Source organism: Perca fluviatilis, chromosome 5 (assembly GCF_010015445.1).
Source record: "Perca fluviatilis chromosome 5, GENO_Pfluv_1.0, whole genome shotgun sequence".
Classification (NCBI taxonomy): domain Eukaryota; kingdom Metazoa; phylum Chordata; class Actinopteri; order Perciformes; family Percidae; genus Perca; species Perca fluviatilis.
The window spans coordinates 17,875,645-17,896,022 of NC_053116.1; the positions used below are offsets into that span (position 1 = coordinate 17,875,645).

Consider the following 20,378-nt stretch of genomic DNA (forward strand, 5'->3'; position numbering starts at 1 on the left):
ATCGTGGCATATTTTACTGCTACGGTTACTGAATAAAAAGCCACAGAAAATCTCAATATTTGAATTTTCACAATCTATTAGCCCCTAAAGATTCTACTCTGCCTTTTGGGCTCAACAATATTGATGTGTAAGATGTAGGTGGGTTTTATTATGTCCTGTGATTTCTTTCTGCTGTGTACAAGTGAGATGGCCTACAAGAGGCATTTTGAGCTCACACAACTGAAGGGATGCAGGTGAAGGCCACAGAGACAAGGAGACAAAGGGAGATATGAACAGTGCTCTATTTTGGACCATTCAACCAGGTGGCAGAAAACAAAAAGAAACTGCATAAATCCTTGCAAACACAAACACACAGAGGAAAACAAACACACACACACACACACACACACACACACACAGCATTAGCCAAAGCATTAGCAGTCACCGCTCCCGCTCTCATCTTGGTGAGGGCTAAATCGCGGGGACGCAGAGTGTTACCAAACGCAGCAGTGATTTGTTTTGGGAACGCCACATCTGTCAGCTCTCATAGGCCATTCTGAGAGCTGACAGCTCGGGTTGACCAAGGTGACAGCAGCGTTTGCTCGGGGGCCGGCACACTTCAGGTCATGTTTAGCAAAGCTCTGCTCAACCTGATGGCTTGTAAGATCAGATAAATCCACAGTGTCTCCCACGTCCACTTGGACAAACACACCTTCTATGAGCAGCAGTGGACGAGCGGATGGAGTGATGGTGACAACTGCTGAAGCCGCTCTTTCTCAAAAAACAAGACAAAACTCTCCAGAGTTTGATCAATGCATAGCTCGCCTTTCACTTTGACTGGCATTTATTCAAGTCTTAGAAATAAGGGATTGTGAGGAGGAAGGAACTCGGATGTGAAGGCAGAACAACACAACAGTGTCCCTCAGAGTCTCAAAAGGCAAGTTTTGACGCAAGAGTTTTTACCTTCAGCTCACACACTTCTTAGAAAAAAAATCTATTGGCAGTCTAACCTTGAGATTCTTTCCTTTCTACATTGTCCTGATAGAGGTATTGTGAGTCTTTACCTCTCACCTTTGGAGACAAACCGAGCGGCTTTAAAGACACAGCAGCTCCCCTCCTCTATCTGCTCTTCTTCTCTCAGGGCCACTGGCACATTCAATTGTATAGCCCCAGTCTATAGGACAGGCTCCCTCTCAGACCCACAAGTCATTTATTCACAGAAAACACCTTTTCTATTCCTCATTTTGTTTCAAGCATGTGGATGCTGTACAGCGAACGGTGGTCAGCAGCCCCCAATGTCTCTACTGGTAGCTGAGAGGAAGCAGTGAAAGAAAGCCAGCTATACCAAACCAACAGCTGTAGAAAGTAATAATAATAAATACTAATAATTGATGATAATAATAATAATAATAATAAATAATAATGATAATGATAATAGTAATACTTAGAATGTACATAAAAACAGGGATAGAATGCAATCATAACTGGAAAATATGATGGAAAATAAAACACACTTGATAATAATAGCACAAACAAGATAAAAATTTAAAAAATACGATAAAAATGAGATGACTGAATAATAATAAAAATAAAGTTAAAAATATTAAAATCCGTACCGATATTTGCAGCATGCACATATACATCAATAAACACTGCCGCATCATCATCATTCTCTTCTACTCTGTTCTCAATTATTATTATTATTAAAAATTATCTTTTCTTTTCAACACCAGTGGTGGAGATTTGAATTTTTAAGATGAAAACTCACACAGTATTTTGTCTCGCAAAGGACTGAGAGAAAGAGAGGGAGAGGTCTAATCAGATTTATTGCTTCAACAGACTCCGAGACATACCAAGTCAGTAGTTAGGCAAAGAAGAGGAACTTTAATGGAGTGCGCTTTGACCTCTAAACTCTTTGCTTGCCTAATTGGCTTGTTTAATTTCAGCATGTCCAATTCCCTCCAGTCAAAGACCCCTTTTACAGAGGAACCAATCTCAACGCTCCCCTTACTACAGCACATAAACACCCACAAAAACCTCTCCAGTCTTCATCCTGGCTTTTTCATTTCCTCAGAGAGCTACTCCATCTTACCCCACAAGCTTAGACCATTAACAGGACCAAAACTTGCACCCTGTGAGTACAGCCTTGATTTATAGCACACTTTTCTTTTTCCTCAAATATACACTAGACACAAGATAGGAAAAAAGATAAAATGAACTTGTCAGACAATCAAGTCAAGAGAGAGGGACAGAGAGACTTTTGCCTCTCATCAAAAGCATTAGCAGTCTCAACGAGTCTACAGAAACCAAAAAAGCCTGCTTTAAGGATGTCACGGAGCAGAAAAAAAAGATTTTCTACCTTCTATGAAATGTCACCACAAAAAAAGCAAAGAAAAAAGTCATCAGGAGGCAGGCTGACAGTCTGTGAGCGCTTATTTGTGGTCAGAGACGATTGTTTCAGTAAAGCATGCCACCAGAGCTCCGAGTCCCTGTCACCCTTCTGAGGCCAAATCAAAAGTGACTGTCCTGCTTAACCCCCCTCCTTCTAACACACACACACACACACACACACACACACACACACACACACACACACACACACACACACACACACACACACAATCAAGAGCCCTGTTCCCCTCATAACACACACACACACACACACACACACACACACACATCCATCTCCTGCCCCTAAATACACAAACACACGCGTTCACACGCTTAGCAGAGCCGTCATGGCATCACACCCGGTTTGTCCTGGTCACATCAAAGCAAAGTCACTTTAGGCCCCAGCCAGACGACTAAAGAGATGCGACGTGTGATGGAGTGAGAGAATGGGGCTTCCTCCTTCTTGTGTTTCTTTTAATGCAGCCTGTCCCTTCAAGCCACTTCTCTGCCTCCTTGACCGCACAGGACCGTGGGGAGACAGTGCGCAAGGTCCTTCTGGATCATAGGCAGAGCAATACTTTGTTTGTACAGGGGTTTAACATCGACAACTTTTACGGGGGGATATTCATACATCACACCGGATGAAGATGTTACAACGCGCGAAAACATCTTCTCACAGGGTCATAATATATGATTACCCAATCTTTAGCAATAAAAACTCACTTAAAGCACACTTTCTCTTTGGTAAAATGTTGTCTGTATATTCACTCCTCATTAACATTCTTGCAGGCACAAGGTTTAAGTGGCTGCAGGTTTCTTTATGTGTTAGCGCTATCCAAGCAATTTCATACACTCTCAGTTATATTTATTTTAAATTAAGGGATTTCCAGTTGGTCAGGGCAAATTATAATTTAGTGGCCAGTGTGCTGCTTGCAAAATTGCCACCCTAAGCTAATCACTCTACATTCAAATTGTGGCCCTCTGCTCAACGTAACAGTTCTGCTCATTATTTGATAAAACCAATTTGGTTGGACGAGCATGTCAAACTCGAGTTCACAGAGCCCCTTTTGCGATTGGTAAAATCAATAACTAAATCCTATTAATAAATAAAGAGAAAAAACAGACTGATAACATCTAAAATGAACGTTTTGACGTGCAGACTGAACTTATTTCTGCTAAGCAAAAAAAATACCAAACGATATGTGCAGTTTTGGTAAATTTAAGATCACTGGGACCAATTTCTTTCGTCTTTGCATATCAGCACTAATCAATTTTTAATATTAACAAAAGGGTCAAATGACCACGTGCAATGTGAAATGGGTTGCTCTAGTAACAGACCATAGCTAATTATCATGCTACCTGCAGCACCAAACAGTCGGCAGACACAGTTAGCAACAAGCTAGAACATAGTAGCATATTTAGCTGTTAACGAGCCAGATAATTTTCTCAGGAGTTGGTGGAGACCAAAACAAAGCTAAAGCTTAAATTCTTTAGGTAGCCAGAAACATAAACTCCAAATGAATGCTAATCTAGCACCATATTTGCTGGATGTGTAAATAAGTAACTGCTTGCTAACTCATAAACTGTATGATAATATATAAAATGTTATATTTACAGATTGTTGCCCCGAGTTGCCAGAAATCTGCTAATGGAGATTTGAATTGAGGTTTTTAACAGTATAAAAATTAAAAACACTTAACATCACTAATCAACACTAATATTTTGTTCAGCACAAATAATACATATTAGGCCACAGTTTGTCAGTTGACCGGACTCTACTGTACTCTTTGACTCGTCTAAGCACGGTGCTGCAATTATTCTCCAATCTTAATGTACAGACACATTATCGGTTCTTGTCTTTCTACTTTTAAGGATCCTCTATCAGCAGTGAATTCCCTCCTTTTCACATCTCTACTTTTATCTTGGCACTGTCGTTAACAATCAGCAGGGAGGACACAGTAAAACTGGCCGGAGATTGAAAAAGTAAAATAATGTGAAGAGGGAGGAGGAGAGGGATATCAAGTCAGGATTCAGTAGTCAAGATTTGGCATTGATGTTGTCAACCATCCCAGGCTCATGCCTCAGCCACAAAACTGAAACAGTTAAACTAGAAAAATGTTTCTTTTTGCAAATGTTCTAGTAGTGACTTGTACAAGAACACCAACATATCATGGCAGGCAGTTTCTGCACTACATGAATTAGGGATTATGTAAACTTTTCAAAACAAAGTAAAACAAATGATGTTAGCCTCAAGAAACGGTTATTACGAGAATCTCTGACATTATATGTTAATATCTATGAAAAATTAAAAAGGTAGAGGAAGAAATAATTTGTTTGCTTGCAAGTGGACATTTCCCATATAATGAGAGAAAATACTGGGGAAAAAATGACAGCATGCATAAGTGGAATTAAAATGATATTCAGCTGGACAATGCAGGCACTGTTTTCCGAACACATGACACCATGATCGAGGACAGCCATTACTTCCCAGAGACAAATCGACTACTACTTCTACTTAAAGAAAATATGAAAGTTGTATTAGAATTAGAAAGCTTACTGCCATTTTTTTTCAGATTCACAATGTAAACCCGAGCGTGTGATAATTGCTAAGATAAGAAACTTTATTGATCCCACATCGGTCAAAAATACAAATGAAAGAAGTGATTAAATGATAAATAAAAATGCAACTAGACAAAAATACAAATACAATAAAATAGCTACTGTATATACACTATATACACCTTTTACTAATGCAGATATGTACATGAGAGATAATTGCACAGAATAATTGACCAGGAAAATTGCACCTATAATTGTAATACACACATGGTGTAGCATTGTCTTAGAAAAATACAAAAATACCAATGTTAACTGAACAATTGCAAATAAGAGGCCCATGAAAGGCCATTATGAACATGTGATGAAGTTACAAAGAAATGAAGCAAAGAGAAAAGAGACAAAAAATAACAGTGAAACACAGAGAGAAAAGAAATAGAGCAGAAACGCAAACACAGCAAGCCTAGAAAGATAGAGAGACGATAGAAAGAGGGGGAGACAGGAAGAGAGGGGAGAGTGACACAGGCAGCCAATATTTTTTAAACAGCTTTGCTTCCACTCAACTGGGCATCAAGGCCATTATCCCGGGGTTAATCCCCAATCCGACGGAGCTGGCAGCCTTCCGGGACAAGCCAGGGTGGCAGCCCATCAACAAGGCAGTCACGGACAAAAATAACACACACATACTCACACACATGACACACATGCACACACAGGCAGGCATGCAAGCTTCAATTAGAAGAAAAAAAATAACACATGCAAGTTAACAGTTGTGAATGTTTCGTTCTTAGCTTCTTTGACCTTCTTTCTGTTGGATATAAGCTACTGTTCATGTTTGTCTCTCAATTTATCTACTTTATATCTCACTGCGCGTATTCCTGTCTTTCTCTTATTCCACAACCTCCGTCTGTCCACCTTTATTTTCTCCACCTTCCCCACCAGCTCTAATCACACCACATTTTGCACCTACACTTTCCTCTTCCTTTCTCCGTGCACTCTCTGTTTCTTTGGCCGGCATCCAAAGAGTCAAGGTGGAGGAAGAGATTGACTCAAAGAAGGATAGCCATGTCATGTGGAGAGGGACCAAAGAGGATCCAGGAGGCTTAGGGAGATTTAGCGCTACTCCCTTCATCCCTTGCCCTCTGCCCCCAGTCCCCTATACACGCACTGCCCGAAAGCAATACCTGGACCCTCCACGTCTACACCTGAAGTCCTCCATGCTGCTCATCATGCTTTTTGCACATGTTCATATCCAGTGCACCTGCCAGAAGATCTGCCTCTATTATCCTCCCGTCCAGATTTTGACACTAATGTGTACAGTTCAGCAGCTCCAGGGCTCCCTGATACCTTGCCCTCCCCTCTGACCTTAAACCACACAGGTTTTATGCCTAGAGTTAGCTAAAGAAAATCCATGCATAGTAAGGATGGACTGGGATCATCCCAGATTGACCCGAAAAAAAGATGCAAATCTAAAGATGTTAAAGTTGAGTGTTGAGTTTCAACTTCACCTCAATTCCTCCAATGACCCATAAAGTGTCAGTGACACTATTTGATATATCAAGAGCTTCACAAAAAGAGTGAGAAATGTCATATCACCCCATCTACCTATCTCTCGGTTTGTCTTTTTTTCTGTCTTCCTCTTTTACAATTGTGCATGTGTGCGTGTATGTGTGTGTAGTGCATGTGTGCGTGTATGTGTGTGTAGTTTCTGGGCTATCTTTCTCTCTAGGCCCCGTAAGCCTGCTACGTCTCCCATGGTAACTCCCTGACTGACGACCCGGGGCTTAGCCTAAATTCTCTCTCTATTAAAAGCTGTGAAATGCAAATAATGAAACATCTCATTACCACTGTCGGAGAACCCAAAATGAAAAGGAGGGGGGGAGGTGGGGGGGGGTGGAGAGGGGCGGACGAGGACTGTAAGACAACGAAGCGGCAGGAGAAAGAGTGAGAGCTGGAAATAAAAGGAGTGGAACAAGAGGAGGAAAGGATGGGAGAAGAAAAGGGAAGGGAGGAGAGGGCGGAGGAGAGGAGAGGTGAAGGCATAGGAACAGATAGCCAGACAGTAAGTCTTTTGTTTGATATGTGTTGCCGTTAACATAGAGGGTAGCCATGATTGGCCACCTAAGCAAACATGGGTGGAGGACTGATGCACCAAGCTGTGAGTTAGGAGGTGTCATTCAAATGTCAAACAAACTTCCTTCATTATCTACTTCATACTAAAATTGTATCATGCCCTGAGAGGATTATTACCGTGTTTTACTTTTCATCTTCACAGCTCTATCATTAATCACCTCAGAACCAAACAGGCTAAACAAAAACATATTACTTTACTTTCCTGTAATGACTCAGCTTTAAGTATAATTTTATAGAGGATAGGGCTACTTCTTTGAAAAACATATTTGTGTGATACGGGGAAGTGAAATCATCGACAGGAAGTGTCTATATTTGGTTTTGCAGGTGGGTGGAGATTGGTGGTAGTGGTGGATTTCATGTGACAATGACCACATCATTCACCTTGTGAGTTCTCCTAGTGCAAAACCCAGTTTCATCACTGCAGCAGTTTGGAGGCGCATCTGCGGATGTTCAAACCATTGATATCATGAGGGAATTTATGGGAGTTTTAAGGTGTGACATTGTCAAATTAGTTCATAACTTCTGGGAACTTTGTGTGTTGCAAGGTTGTTTTTTGTCTGGTCACAGATGCATCATGGTTTTGTTTTCTCTTTTGCTTTCCTATCCAATAGTAAGTAGTGGTAAAAAAAATGTATTTAAATGGAAATTATTTATTTTTGTTAAACCTTGGTTATGAGAAAAACATTTGTATTCATTTTTATTTGATGCAGAGTCATATATCCTATCAGGCAATAAACCTGAGCAGTCGAAGGAACACACAAGCTGCAAATAATGGTTGAGTATTAACTTACTTGTTTGGAAAGGAAAATGAAGACAAGTGTTAAAAATATTACCCAAACTGTGAACATCCAATAGATTTTGCAGACTGACTTTGTAGTTCAATTTTGTACTGTAATTACAGCGCGCACACACACACACACACACACACACACACACACACACACACACACACACACACACACACACACACACACACACACACACACACACACACACACACACACACACACACACACACACACACACGTTTGAAAGCACCAAACGAAAACTCTATCCATTAATTAATTAATTAAGTGTGAGTATGTGGACCCCTGAACATTACACCCATTTGGGATTGTTCTGAACATCTCATCTCAAAACCATGTTGGGCATTAATATGCTGCTACAACAGCCTCCACTCTTCTGATTTTGCACAAAACTTTAAAACCTGGCTGCAGGGATGTTGGCTCATAGTTGGTGTTCCAGTTCATCCCAAAGGTGTTCGAAGGGATTGAGTATGAAGGCGATTTACGTTTTCCCACATAAAACTCGAAAAAAAAAAAAACACACATTTCTTTGTCATGTTGAAACAGGACAGGGTCTTCTCAAAATAGTTGCTACAAAATTGGAAACACTATTATCTAAAATATTAAAGGTTAGCAATAAGGTATTATAACTCACATCTGGGAGAGCTTTGGGTGCACCCAACCTGTGTGAATGTGTGACTGCTCATGTTATCTTAGTAGAATTTTCTATTCATTTACCCATTATGTCTCAAGCTCACTTTTACATCCCTTCGCCTTTTTCTCCTCGTTTCATTTCATTTTTGTCATATGGGTAATCTCAATTATGTTTTGAAAAGCACCAAATGGTTTGGTGGCTCAAGTGATGATGACAATATGAGGCTATGGAGCTGCTCAAAGCTCACATTTAACACCCATTCTGATCTCTCTCTGCCAACGAGCCACTCAGAGCCTGTGTGTGTGTGTGTGTGTGTGTGTATGTGCGTGTGGTTGTCCAGACCCTTTCATAGGTCTTAACACAAAACCTGTCACAGCAAAAAAGCAACCTGTCACGACTCAGCTAGACAAGACTGTTCATGACTGTACCTCACAGAACCCAGGCAGCCTGTTCCCGAGCTGTTAAAAACAGTCACTGCAGCCACCAGTTATAAAGGTCTCAGATTAGAACACACACACACACAGATCAAGTAAACAGTATGGAGGAAATGAAACAAAGGGCTACCATGAGGAAGAAAATGTAAAAAGTGAATATATTGTAAAACAATACCAGTCCTCAAGAAATACATGTCTGAAATGTCTGTGGACTAAAAGCTAATTGTTGTTTGTTAAAATGTGCGGTTTTTGAATGTGCAGTGAATGACTGAATGATGGTGACTCACTGCTGGTGGCCAATCACTATCTGGTGCCGAGGCGGGTGTCCAGAGAGAGAGAGAGAGAGAGAGAGAGAGAGAGAGAGAGAGAGAGAGAGAGAGAGAGAGAGAGAGACTGTGTATGTGTTTAAGAGTAAATTGGCATGACTGTCGCTCTGTCAGACAGCAAACAGAGGCATTTTTCTCAAATCCACACTGGGCTGCAGATTACAATGAGCTCATGCAAAGAGGGGAGCAAAAAAAGCCACGACTTAGGAGTGTACTCACAAGGACAACAGGCACACCCTCCATCCCCCCCTGAGCAAATATTAAAAGAGACTTCACTCCCACCTAATCTAATTCACAAACACTCCAGAGCACACACAAACAAAGAAAACACATAATTTAACTATATTAACTTAGCCCTCAACATTCAACGTTCACTTATAGCTTACCATCGTTCCCACAGCCTCCCATTAAACTACTGAGCAGCAAAGTGATTTACATATAGATAGAGAAAGTGTTTATAAAAAACACATTTGTATATAATAGCCTGAGGCTGTGTTGTCACTCATCAAGCTGATCAAAAAGCAGCTACTACACAAAACTGATGAATCTCGGAGCACATTTGCAAATCTGTCCTTCAACAGTAGAAAAAGAGGAGGTGAGATAAAGGGAGACAAATCAAGGGGAGAGGAGCATCTAAATATAGAGAGACTCACATTTTTTGAGTCAGAAAAGAGACAGTGAAGGGTAAGAAAGGGAGGGAGACGGGAGACGCAAAAAGGAAAAAAAGAGGGAAAGGAAAAGTGAAGATACATGGGAAACAAGTAGTGTTGAAGCAGCACAAGAACAATAGAAGACAGAATGGTGGGCTTCTCATCCACTGTATTGTTGCTAAGTGGACTACTGAAGAACTGGACATGGAGGACACTTCATTTTGTCTGTGAGACTTGAGAGTTCAATATACCGCACAGTGTATCACCGCAGACATTCATCAATACGTAGCATCGATACTGAGGGTCGGCCCCTTCAGCAATCTTTTCAACAGTTTCAACACAGACTGGCTTCTGCGGAGTAAATTCTAATAGTGATCAGTGGCGATGCAAAATCATTGAAGTTCTTTGTCTTCTTCGTTTCTGTGCTGTGTCTTGTTTCCTTTGCTGAAGTGTAATTGCTTAAAACAGCCAATTTTTTTATGGACTTGTGTGTGTGTGGCTTGCGGCTAACGTGTCCACTGTGATTGACAAAGAGCGACCAGACAAATGCCTCACCTGGATCCTCACTTCTGTCCTGTCGTGTCCTCTCCTCTTCTGTCATACTTTCTTCCCTCCTCCTTATCTGTCTGTCTTTTCACTCAGAGCGTGTTTACTCCAATATGGTTTGACGTTTGACTGTCACCTGTTGACTTGCATGAACAGCTGCAATGGCTCGCAGGCTTTCGGGACTATTACTTATATTTTTCCTCCTGACAGCGATGGAAAGAACTGCATGTATTCATGTACAGAAGTGCCATAGCCAGACATAAGAGGCACAAAGAGAGAGGGAGAGACAATAGGTCCACTGTGTAAACTCCCATGATCGTGCATCACTAAGGACAACACCCACCTTGGAAACCTAATTTTGAAGAAGTCACACATTCCCACATTGTGAGGCAGTGCCAGTATCAGGTGTCCGTCCAAACCACCAACCACCACCAATCAACCGCCACCCCCTTCGTGACACACCAGCGCACACACCAAAACAACCGGAGGGGGTGAGATAGAAGACAGAAGGGAGGGAGGAAGGGGTGCGGGAGTGAGAAAGTGAGAGTAAATAGAAGAGGGCAGGAGAAAAAGCCAGCCAGAGACAAAAGCAAAGAGAATGACAATGGGTGAAAAGAAGAAGAAAAAAAATTAATAGAGAGGACGAGATGAGGTGAAAAGCACATTGCCAGCTCACCATGCACATTCACAGAGCAAGAGGAGAACAAAAAGACAGCAACAATGAGACATCCATGTATATGCATTGGTTGTGTGAGTGTGTGTGCAAATGCAACATTGGAAGTAGCAACGTGCTCCAGGCTGGGGGAGTTTGCCCCTTGCCACTGAAAAGGGGATGTGAACCTGCTCACTTCTGTTCACATTTTGATTTGGCTTCACCACTCTTGTTCGTAAAGGGAACTACACTGACACAGGAGAGCTCATAAAGTGTCCAGCAACGACGACAGAGCTCCACTTTCATCGCTGATTTATAAAGTTCACATAATAATACACTAAAGATTAGTTTTTTAGAGCTGAAAAGCCTTTATAAATCAAAATAATCAAACTTCCCCTTTGAGACGTCACATTCTAACCTACAGCGAGAAGGTATTTTATAAAAATGAGAAAGAGAACAGGAGAGGGTAAAAATGAGAAAGGGAGTAGAGGAAGGGTAAAAATGAGAAATGGAGTAGGGGAGGCCACAGGAGGCACCTGGCCCACTTACAGCAGTGGAGGGGTGGTGGAGGAGGAGGAGGAGGAGGAGAGGTGGAAGATTAAGGAGTGGGAGGGAAAAGGAGAAGGTGGATGAGGAGGAAAGGCAGGGAGAGGAGGAGGAGATCTGGAGGGAAAAAAACAAACAAGGGAGGTGTAGCTGGGACAGAGCAGAGGGCACGAGGGAGGATGGGGGCTAGGGTGAAGTAGAGAAACGGGAAAAGGTGAGGAAAAAAAAAGGATGTGAGATGAGGAGGCAAGAAAAAAATTAACAGATGAAATAATGGGAAGGGGGGAGGGCAGAGGGGGAGGTGAGAGCAGGAGAGACAGAGAGAGAGAGAAAGCGAGAGAGAGAGAAAGAAAGAGCGAGAGAGATGGGGGCTGGAGAAGAAAAAGAAGTGGCCTTGTGAGGCTGAGAATGGAGGTAGTGTATGCATGCTCTGGATGAATGTGTATGCATCTCTTTGTGTGTGTGTGTGGGTGTCTAAAATTATGACGAAAAACTAACACCTCACACAAAGTATGAATAACCGACCACAACAGGCCAATGTAGGTTCAATCTCTTCTCCCAGCACATTCGAACAGCCTGCCTATACCACTAATATCCCACTAATACCACCCACAGTCCTCGCTCCACCTCACATCAATGAATATTTCATGTCCTGATGGCACTTCTAAAGCAAAAACTAATTAGCAAATCCAAGTTGATCTGGCATTAGTCATATCAGGCCAATTAAAAGCCCAGTCCTACTGTACATGTTAATGGCAGCGAAGTGGAATAATTGTATGTTGAGCAGGGGAGAGAATGTTAAACAGGCCTTGTTAGCAGCACTTTAGCACTCTAGCCAGAGTCCATGGCTGGATTACAAAACTCTACATAGCAGGATAATGTTCGACACACACACACACACACACACACACACACACACACACACACACACACACACACACACACACACACACACACACACACACACACACACACACACACACACACACACACACACACACACACACACACACACACACACACACACACACACACACACACACACACACACACACACACACGTTTGAAAGCACCAAACGAAAACTCTATCCATTAATTAGAGTGTCGCCATCAATTCCATGGGGTCAGGTATTTTCTGCTCCACACACTGTTTCTGCGGTCAGCACCAGTCACCATAAGGTTGTGGAGACAGTATTTGTGTGGTATTGAGTAGAGAAAGGTGTTGAGTCTTTCCAACCTTCCCTCTGTGTGTTTTTTTTAACGCAGGAGTTTAGATTGAGACAGACAGCACTGACACACACAGACTAAACTGTGCTGCACAAAAAAGCGACAGAATAACAAGGGCTAGAACTCTTTTGGAGTGGATGTCTGTTTCATCATCCCCTCCTCCTCCTCCTCCTCCTCCCTCCTTCTCCCCATTCTTTCTCCTTCACATTCCCTCTTTTTCCTTTCTCTCTCTGCCTCTCTCGTCTCCCTCTCTCACCTGAGCTTTGATATGGAAATCTCTCACAAGCCACAGCCCGAGGCAGGTTGACTGTTTCTAAAGATGTATTTGCTCAAAGCCGCTCAATTTCTCATCAAATGCTCACACTGTGTGTATAAAAGACAAATTCTTTCACTGGGAAAATAACAACTAACAGCCGCATACTTATACAAGGCTTTCAGCAGTCTGCAAACCCCAGACTTCAACAAAGAGGTTTTTCCAAGCCCAAACCTTCAAGTTCCTAATAGCTTATATAAATTTGTCTAAAAAGATGGTGATCCTTATGCAAAGTGGATAGCTGAGATCGCTAACTATCTTGTCGGTAGTGATACTTTAAATGAGCGTTTGTGTAGACAGTTCTTTCCCACTGGTTTACAAGTCCTGCCCTTCTAGGTAAATATACCACATTAAGAATGCCCAGCAACCTCAACGTCTACAACACTAAGCCAAATAAAAGGGACAACTGGAAACCATTCAAGGACGAACAAAACAATTTGTAAGAGAATTAGAATTTAGAAAGAAAGTGAAGAGAAAAAATATGTTTTACTTTAAAAATGCCAATGTTTCTTTCAAAATTCCTGTAGAAATATTAAAAGGTTTCAGTCAGAATATCCTAAAACTTAAGGTGAGTCAAAGTTTACAATTCATTGAAAATGTGAGTTCACCAGTTAACGTAGGTTTGGGAGCAGGGCCGCGCCTCTTATCACCTTTCAAGCCTACTTATACCTGGTCAACCCATCCTGTATGGTCTCAGTTTCCTAGGCACACCATCCCTTTCCCCCGACCCCCCCCCTTCTATAAAAGGCAATAAAGTTTTCCCATGAATATGTGATATGAGATATGAGTTTACAATTCCTCCTCGGCATCGGGAGTTGCATGTTTGGTCTATGGCGTTCTTCACACTCTTCTCACTTTTTTCACAGAATGTTTTGTTTGTATGCCCCCTGGCATTTTGAAGAATACCAACGAACAACGGGTTGAGCACAAGCGCCTTGCACTCGTAAGCGCCATCTGTGGAGGGCTCCCAACATGGTGTATAAAGAAGGCTTCATTCAAACCCATGCATACCTATTCCATCTCTCACTCCTTTTTCCAGGTACCGTCCGGGGCCTGTAACTGATTCGGGTGACTCTACTCCAGAGACGGATACCCCACCCTGAGTCTCCTTCTCCCTGGCCTTCATCCATGCCAGAATGGGCTAAACGGACAACTTCCATTCATCCCTACTCAATATACTATACTTCCTCATTTTATGAAACCTTTTTAAAATGAGAGGTTTGTGACAAGGTCCTTACTAGTGAAATATACCTTTATGAAGGTACAATGGTGCTAACTGCTCTATAGAGAGAAACATTAGCACAGATCAGAAATCTAAGGACACAAGAAAATAGATACAATTTCTATCCCTTCCTTTGTTCTTAAATTAACACCAGACAGAAACCAGGTTGAAATGAATTACCTGACGTGCGAACCAACTGCTGTCATCACTTTACTTATTCTATATTCGTTTTGACAGCATCTGAACAAGTGAAAACTTACAGTAAATGAAACCAACAATTAGGAGTGCACAAAAAAAACAAAAAGAGGAGAGGGACTGATCACATTTCCAGGCTGGCCCGACTTTAGACATTGATGCAATTTGTAACTGATGTTAAAAAAAATTTCATACATTTACAGAAAATAACTCATGACGCTGATAACCATTGTGTGATCACAAGGCTCTGGTTGGAAAGAGCCGATCTGCTCTGCATTTGTAAATAAAAGAAAAACACACCCTGATGAAATCACACAAACTGAAAAAATCCCTCATCTGTTTCCTCAGGAATGTGTGATCCCAAAAGGTGTTTTGCAATATCAACAACTCCTAAGAAAAATTCTGATACCTTGCCATTTTCACAGTGAAAAAAAACAAAACCTTTGCATATACTTTTAGCAACAATCAAATTTTCTTCTGGACTTTCAATTCTTTGATTATAAAAATTAGAACCAAAGCTGTAAATTACCTTCCAATTTAAAATTCAGGGACAAAAGATCAAGAGGGCTTATTTCTTTCATTGACATCCTATCGTGCTTGCAGGTGCATGCGTGCACACACACAACAACTCGCACAGCTATGAAATATTAACACCTATGTGGAGAGTATTTCTGTGTGTGTGTGTGTGTGTGTGTGTGTGTGTGTGTGTGTGTGTGTGTGTGTGTGTGTGTGTGTGTGTGTGTGTGTGTGTGGTTTGAGGTGGGGATCGCTTAAACTCACCTGTTCTCTCTGCTGGGGGGGAAGATGAGCATGTCAGATAGGTGGATAGGGAAGACAGCTGTTACACACACATCCCCCCCCAACACCCGGGTAACCTCATGGGGATTAGGAACACCTGTATGCAGCACTGCACAATGAGCTTTGGAGGCAGTTAAGCTAAAAAGCCTTGGGAGTTATTAGGGGATGGGGGATGGAGCTGGTTTGTATACGGGGGTTAATGTGTGCCAAACTGTCTTGATGCTAAATCAGACGTGAGAATGATAATATTCACAACGTGACAAATGGGAGACAGAGTTGTCAGAAAACTCCAGAGAGACGAGGCATGTCATGTAAGATGTGTACACACAAGTGTAAACGGTTCATTTTGCAGTGTTCGCCAAACAGGTGTTCCCATTAACAAGTGAGCTCCGAGGGGGGATCGAGATTAGAAAACTGACAGAGAGAGATGGAGACAGAGAGATGAATGGAGTACAAGGTTGCTAACAGGGAACAATTGAGTCTTTATGGAGCATTTGCCCTCTTTTCTCTAATTCTAGGGAATGTACACTTGATTAGATACATTTACTGTACAGTTTATTGTCAGTTTGTCTACATAAACACACACACACACTCTTGTGAGGGGGCAGCACACTACATCCCCAGTGTTTGCGTAGCTGAAGCAAACTAACCTGCTACCACACAGTTCAGCCCACAACTTGCATGGGAGTACTGAGCACCACCTACATACCAGCAGGCTAACACACACACACACACACACACACACACACACAGCGAAGTGTCACAAGCTTCAAACCTGACTCCCACCCAAACCAAGCCCCTTCGTCTCATTTTCTTACCCTCTCTTCAAACCAGGCCACACCCTAACCGTTTCCCACAAACCTCCACACTTTGGATAATTTTCAGTGTAACAAGCTCCACCACTTTGGACAAACACCACAGGCAACTTCGGCTTTAAACCAAGTAAAACCGAAAGGTAAATTTAACCCAATTATCTTGTTTAATCAACTTTTTATTTATTTTTTTTTTAAAAAAGGTCCTCATTCATGAGAGATAACACAAGTGGGAAAGTGCTTTAAATCCTCCTTTGTAATTCCACAAGCAGCTAATTTTTTTTTTTTTTCCATCTTTCGGCCGATCGCGCCTACACTCCTCCTCCACTCATCCTTGTAGCTGCTGTCTTGGTCTGTATTATATTTTCCTCGTGGAACAGACAGATGGAGAAGGTGCAGACATAAAAACACACATGATGCACACACACACACTGATGTCCACTGCTCTTGTAATTGTAATACTACATAGCCCTACCTCAGGGGAAGCAACCTTGGTGGTGCAGCAGGGGGAAAACCCACAGGCACAAAGCATTCTGGGAGATAGTCCATGACAAGATAGTGGCAATGCCATTACAGTTGAGGATTGTCAACATTAAAAGGAAAGATAAGTTATCCTCTGCTCATGAGGTGCAAAATGTGCACAGATGGACACACACACACACACACACACACACACACACACACACACACACACACACACACACACACACACACACACACACACACACACACACACACACACACACACACACACAGTAGGACTAATTTAATTATTGAATAAAAGACTTTGGAGGGTTTATCCTATCCCGTGTCAACCCTTAACTCTGTAGTAGGAAGGACAAAACAAGCAGACAAATCCGGTGAGGCCTAAGACAATTTGGCAAAAAAACACTAGATGGTCTCTTAATCCCAAAGATCCAGTTAGCCCCCGTCAAACAGAGGAAAATGCTTAGATCCAACTGGCTGTAGCCTACACGCCATTACAGCCAGAAACTGAGAGGGTGCACTTAAAATCAATGTAAAAAATGGCTTGCTGGCACTGTTAAGTTCCTCAAACTACACAAACTAAAATACAGACTATTCTGAGATAGCACCTCCCAAACAGAGAGGTGGAGGATCTCTTTTCATTTGCTTAAAGTAAGTGTACTGCTGAGTGTCTTCCCAGGTGATGGCTTTAAGTAGGCTACCTTTAGCCTACTGTCATCTCAATATGGATCATATGACAAGCTTCTGCAAAAGAAATAGTATGCTGTGTTAATCTAAATTTGTCAAACATTATCACAAAGTTTGCAAACCCCAGTGCAAAGAAGACACAGGGTGAGATCTGTGTCACTTTTACAGATCATCTGTTTAAGACTCACCTGGCTGCAGGCTGTATGCTGGAGGGGCACGGCACACAGGCGCACATTGCTGTCTACATACAGAGCGTGAATGAAGTGGGGTTGTTCCCCTCTCTCACATGGTAAGCATGGTAGAAAATGGAGGAAGACGGAACTGACCGGTTTGAGAGGGCATACACAGACAGCAGACATATACACACACAGCACAGGAGACAGACAGGGAAGCAGCGAGACGCTTTCAGCTTCAGCCGCCAATAAACACTTGACGCCACACTTTTCAACTCTCAAAACGGATCAGATGATCAGCGGTAACTCAACAATTAGAAAGAAAAAAAAAATACCCAAGAGCACCATCTGCAAACACCCCCCACCGCCGCCTTGTCTTGTCTGGTACTCTAGGGTTGGGTGTTGACGCAGCAGAAATTTCCAGCTGGAGAAATCCCCCGTTTGGAGGTTATTCGAGGGGAGAAGGAGGAGGGTTTAAGCCCTTGTCTTCCAGGCTCTGAGCGCTTTCATTTTGAATCCCCTACAGACGGCTGCACGGAGCATCACCCTGTATTTTGTGTGGCACGATATCTGTGCACGACCATATATCATCCCATAGCCGATGTAGGCGATTAGGTTGTAATGCTGTTCAAAACTTTGCAAATTTCACCAGGTTCCGCTGGTTTCATCAAACTCGATCAGCTGGGATGAAACCCAACAGAGGATGATTTACAGTATTTGTCTGCAAGTGTCACACAGGCTCATATACCTGACCATATGTGGGATATTTCTTAAAAGTACAACCTGCAGAGAATTAATGTGTGCAGGTTGATGGCATTCATTCAAAATAATATTCTGCTAACTGGGGTTTCTTCCTGCGCGCTGTTAACGACACAGCTTATACAAGTATTTAGCCTACATTTAGTCCACTAAATGTCTTAACGTATTTCTATTTTATTGCATTTCAGTTATCCTATTAAAACACACATCCAGACACATTAAAAAGTAGCCCAGGTATCAATTGCATGTTTTCCATTGTAAAACAACTGTTTGTGTTCCATAATCGGCTACATAATGTGTCAAATGCACAATGTGCGAATCCCGTCAACGACTGACAGCTTCTCCAAATATCAACAAGCGCAATAGACAGCTGGCTGTCACGTATGGAACAGGTAGGCGTACTTTCAGACTGTCGCCTGCTCACTCGGCCGGGGTGTTTAGCTGTCAAAAAGCACTAACATGATGCCAATGGACTGGAATAAAAAAAAAAGCAACGGTAAAAACAGACATACAGGCCTCCATACAGTCGCTTTTCCGACGGCCAACTATAACAGTGCCACGATTGCGAAGAGTTGCATTGTGTCATGTCTCCAACCTGTGCGCCCACCAACTATACCAGCTGTAGAGACGCGATGGCTCCGTGAGGCAGAAAACTAATTGTTGACATGATTTAAAGGCATGGAAATCTTGCGATATCCTCCGCCGTCTGAATGAAACCTATAACCTGTTAGCAGGGGAGCGGAGCTCAGTGCTGGCAAAAGGGCTACTACTAATATAAGGAAGTCAGACATAGCCTACCTGTTACCCCATGGGGTCTGGAGTGGACGCGGTGTCGGTCCTTCGGAGTCCAATCTGGTGTGACAACCTGAGAGAAGAAAGGAGGGGATGTCCAAAGCACTAGGTACTGTCCTTGCTCTCTTCTGTATGCTTTCTTTAGGTGTTATTCCCCCTGTTTTCTCCCACTCCCCGCTCTTCTTCCTCCACCAGCCCCTTTTCTCTTTCTCTCTTCCCTCCCCTGCTTTTCCGTGTCTTGGTATCAGGAGCCTCCCCCTCCTCCTCTGTCTATGTCTTTCTCTATCTCACTCTCCCCTACACTCACTCTCTCACTATCTCTCCCTCCGTGTCCCTGTGTCTCCTCTCTATCTCCCTCTCTCTCTCTCTCGCTCTTTCTATTTCTCTCTCTCTCTCTCTCTCTCTCTCTCTTTCTCTCTGGGCAGATTCAGGAAATGAGACAACGTGAACGCACACACCGCGCGGATCCCTCTGATCTAAGACAAGTCCACTCTTATCAGATTCCCTCAGGCAAATGCTGTCATGTAATAATACATGACAAATTATTATTATTATTATTATTATTATTATTATTATTATTATTATTATTATTATTATTACTGTTGTTGTTGTTAATATTATCATGAGTCCTGTGTGGTTCATGGGGCTTTTGGCTTGTGTGTCTGTTGCCATAGGGCTCAGTGTAAGTACCAGGGGCTTACTGTAACTTACCCCCTCTTGTGGCACAAACAAGAAAACACCAGTCAGTCACATAAAAAAAACAAGAGTGACATTTACAGTTTGACACAGTTTGGCTGGAAAACACCTCTCAGAACCATGTGATGTGCAGCATGCATGGCCAATTTTTGGCAAAATGTCTGGGGTAATTCCACCACAGCCTGATCTCTCCTTTGGATTTTTATTACACTTTGTTTTCAATTCAAGGGGGAAATTATGAGTTGACAAACTGTGAGAAAGAGAAAGATGTGGAATGTAGTTACAAACAGCTACAAATAGTTTATGTATTGCAATAGACTTCCTGGTATTAGGCTATATGTAAATAGCCTGGTCCTACCAGACTCTTGTACATGAAAATTGAGCGTAAGTGGTGGAGCCAGGCTAATATGTAAAGGACTCTAGATGTAGAATCAGAATCAACTTAATTGGCCAAATACTCAAAGGTGGAAGTAGTACTCAGACCCTTTGCATATGTAAAAGTATCAATATAACAATTTAAAGATACTCTGTTACAAGTAAACGTCCCACAGACAAAACTTAAAAA

General features: G+C 42.2%; 1 protein-coding gene across 9 annotated transcripts in view; it reads right to left on the reverse strand.

The window, feature by feature from the left end:
- zbtb46 (zinc finger and BTB domain containing 46) overlaps positions 1-19,438 on the reverse strand; it is a 60,003-nt gene extending 40,565 nt beyond the window's left edge. For 2 of the 9 annotated variants that reach the window (XR_005639183.1, XM_039800023.1), the window contains exon 1: positions 10,465-10,689. Coding sequence is in view for 3 of the 9 variants with exons in the window: in XM_039800023.1 (XP_039655957.1) it covers positions 10,465-10,510 (46 nt within the window). In the remaining 6 variants the exon portion in view is untranslated. Of the gene's footprint in view, positions 1-10,464; positions 10,690-15,390; positions 15,403-17,581; positions 17,868-17,901; positions 17,930-19,123 lie in introns of those variants that run through there. The other 7 variants (XM_039800022.1, XM_039800021.1, XM_039800020.1 and 4 more) reach the window with 6 other exon arrangements.
- Between the last annotated feature and the right edge of the window lie 940 nt (positions 19,439-20,378).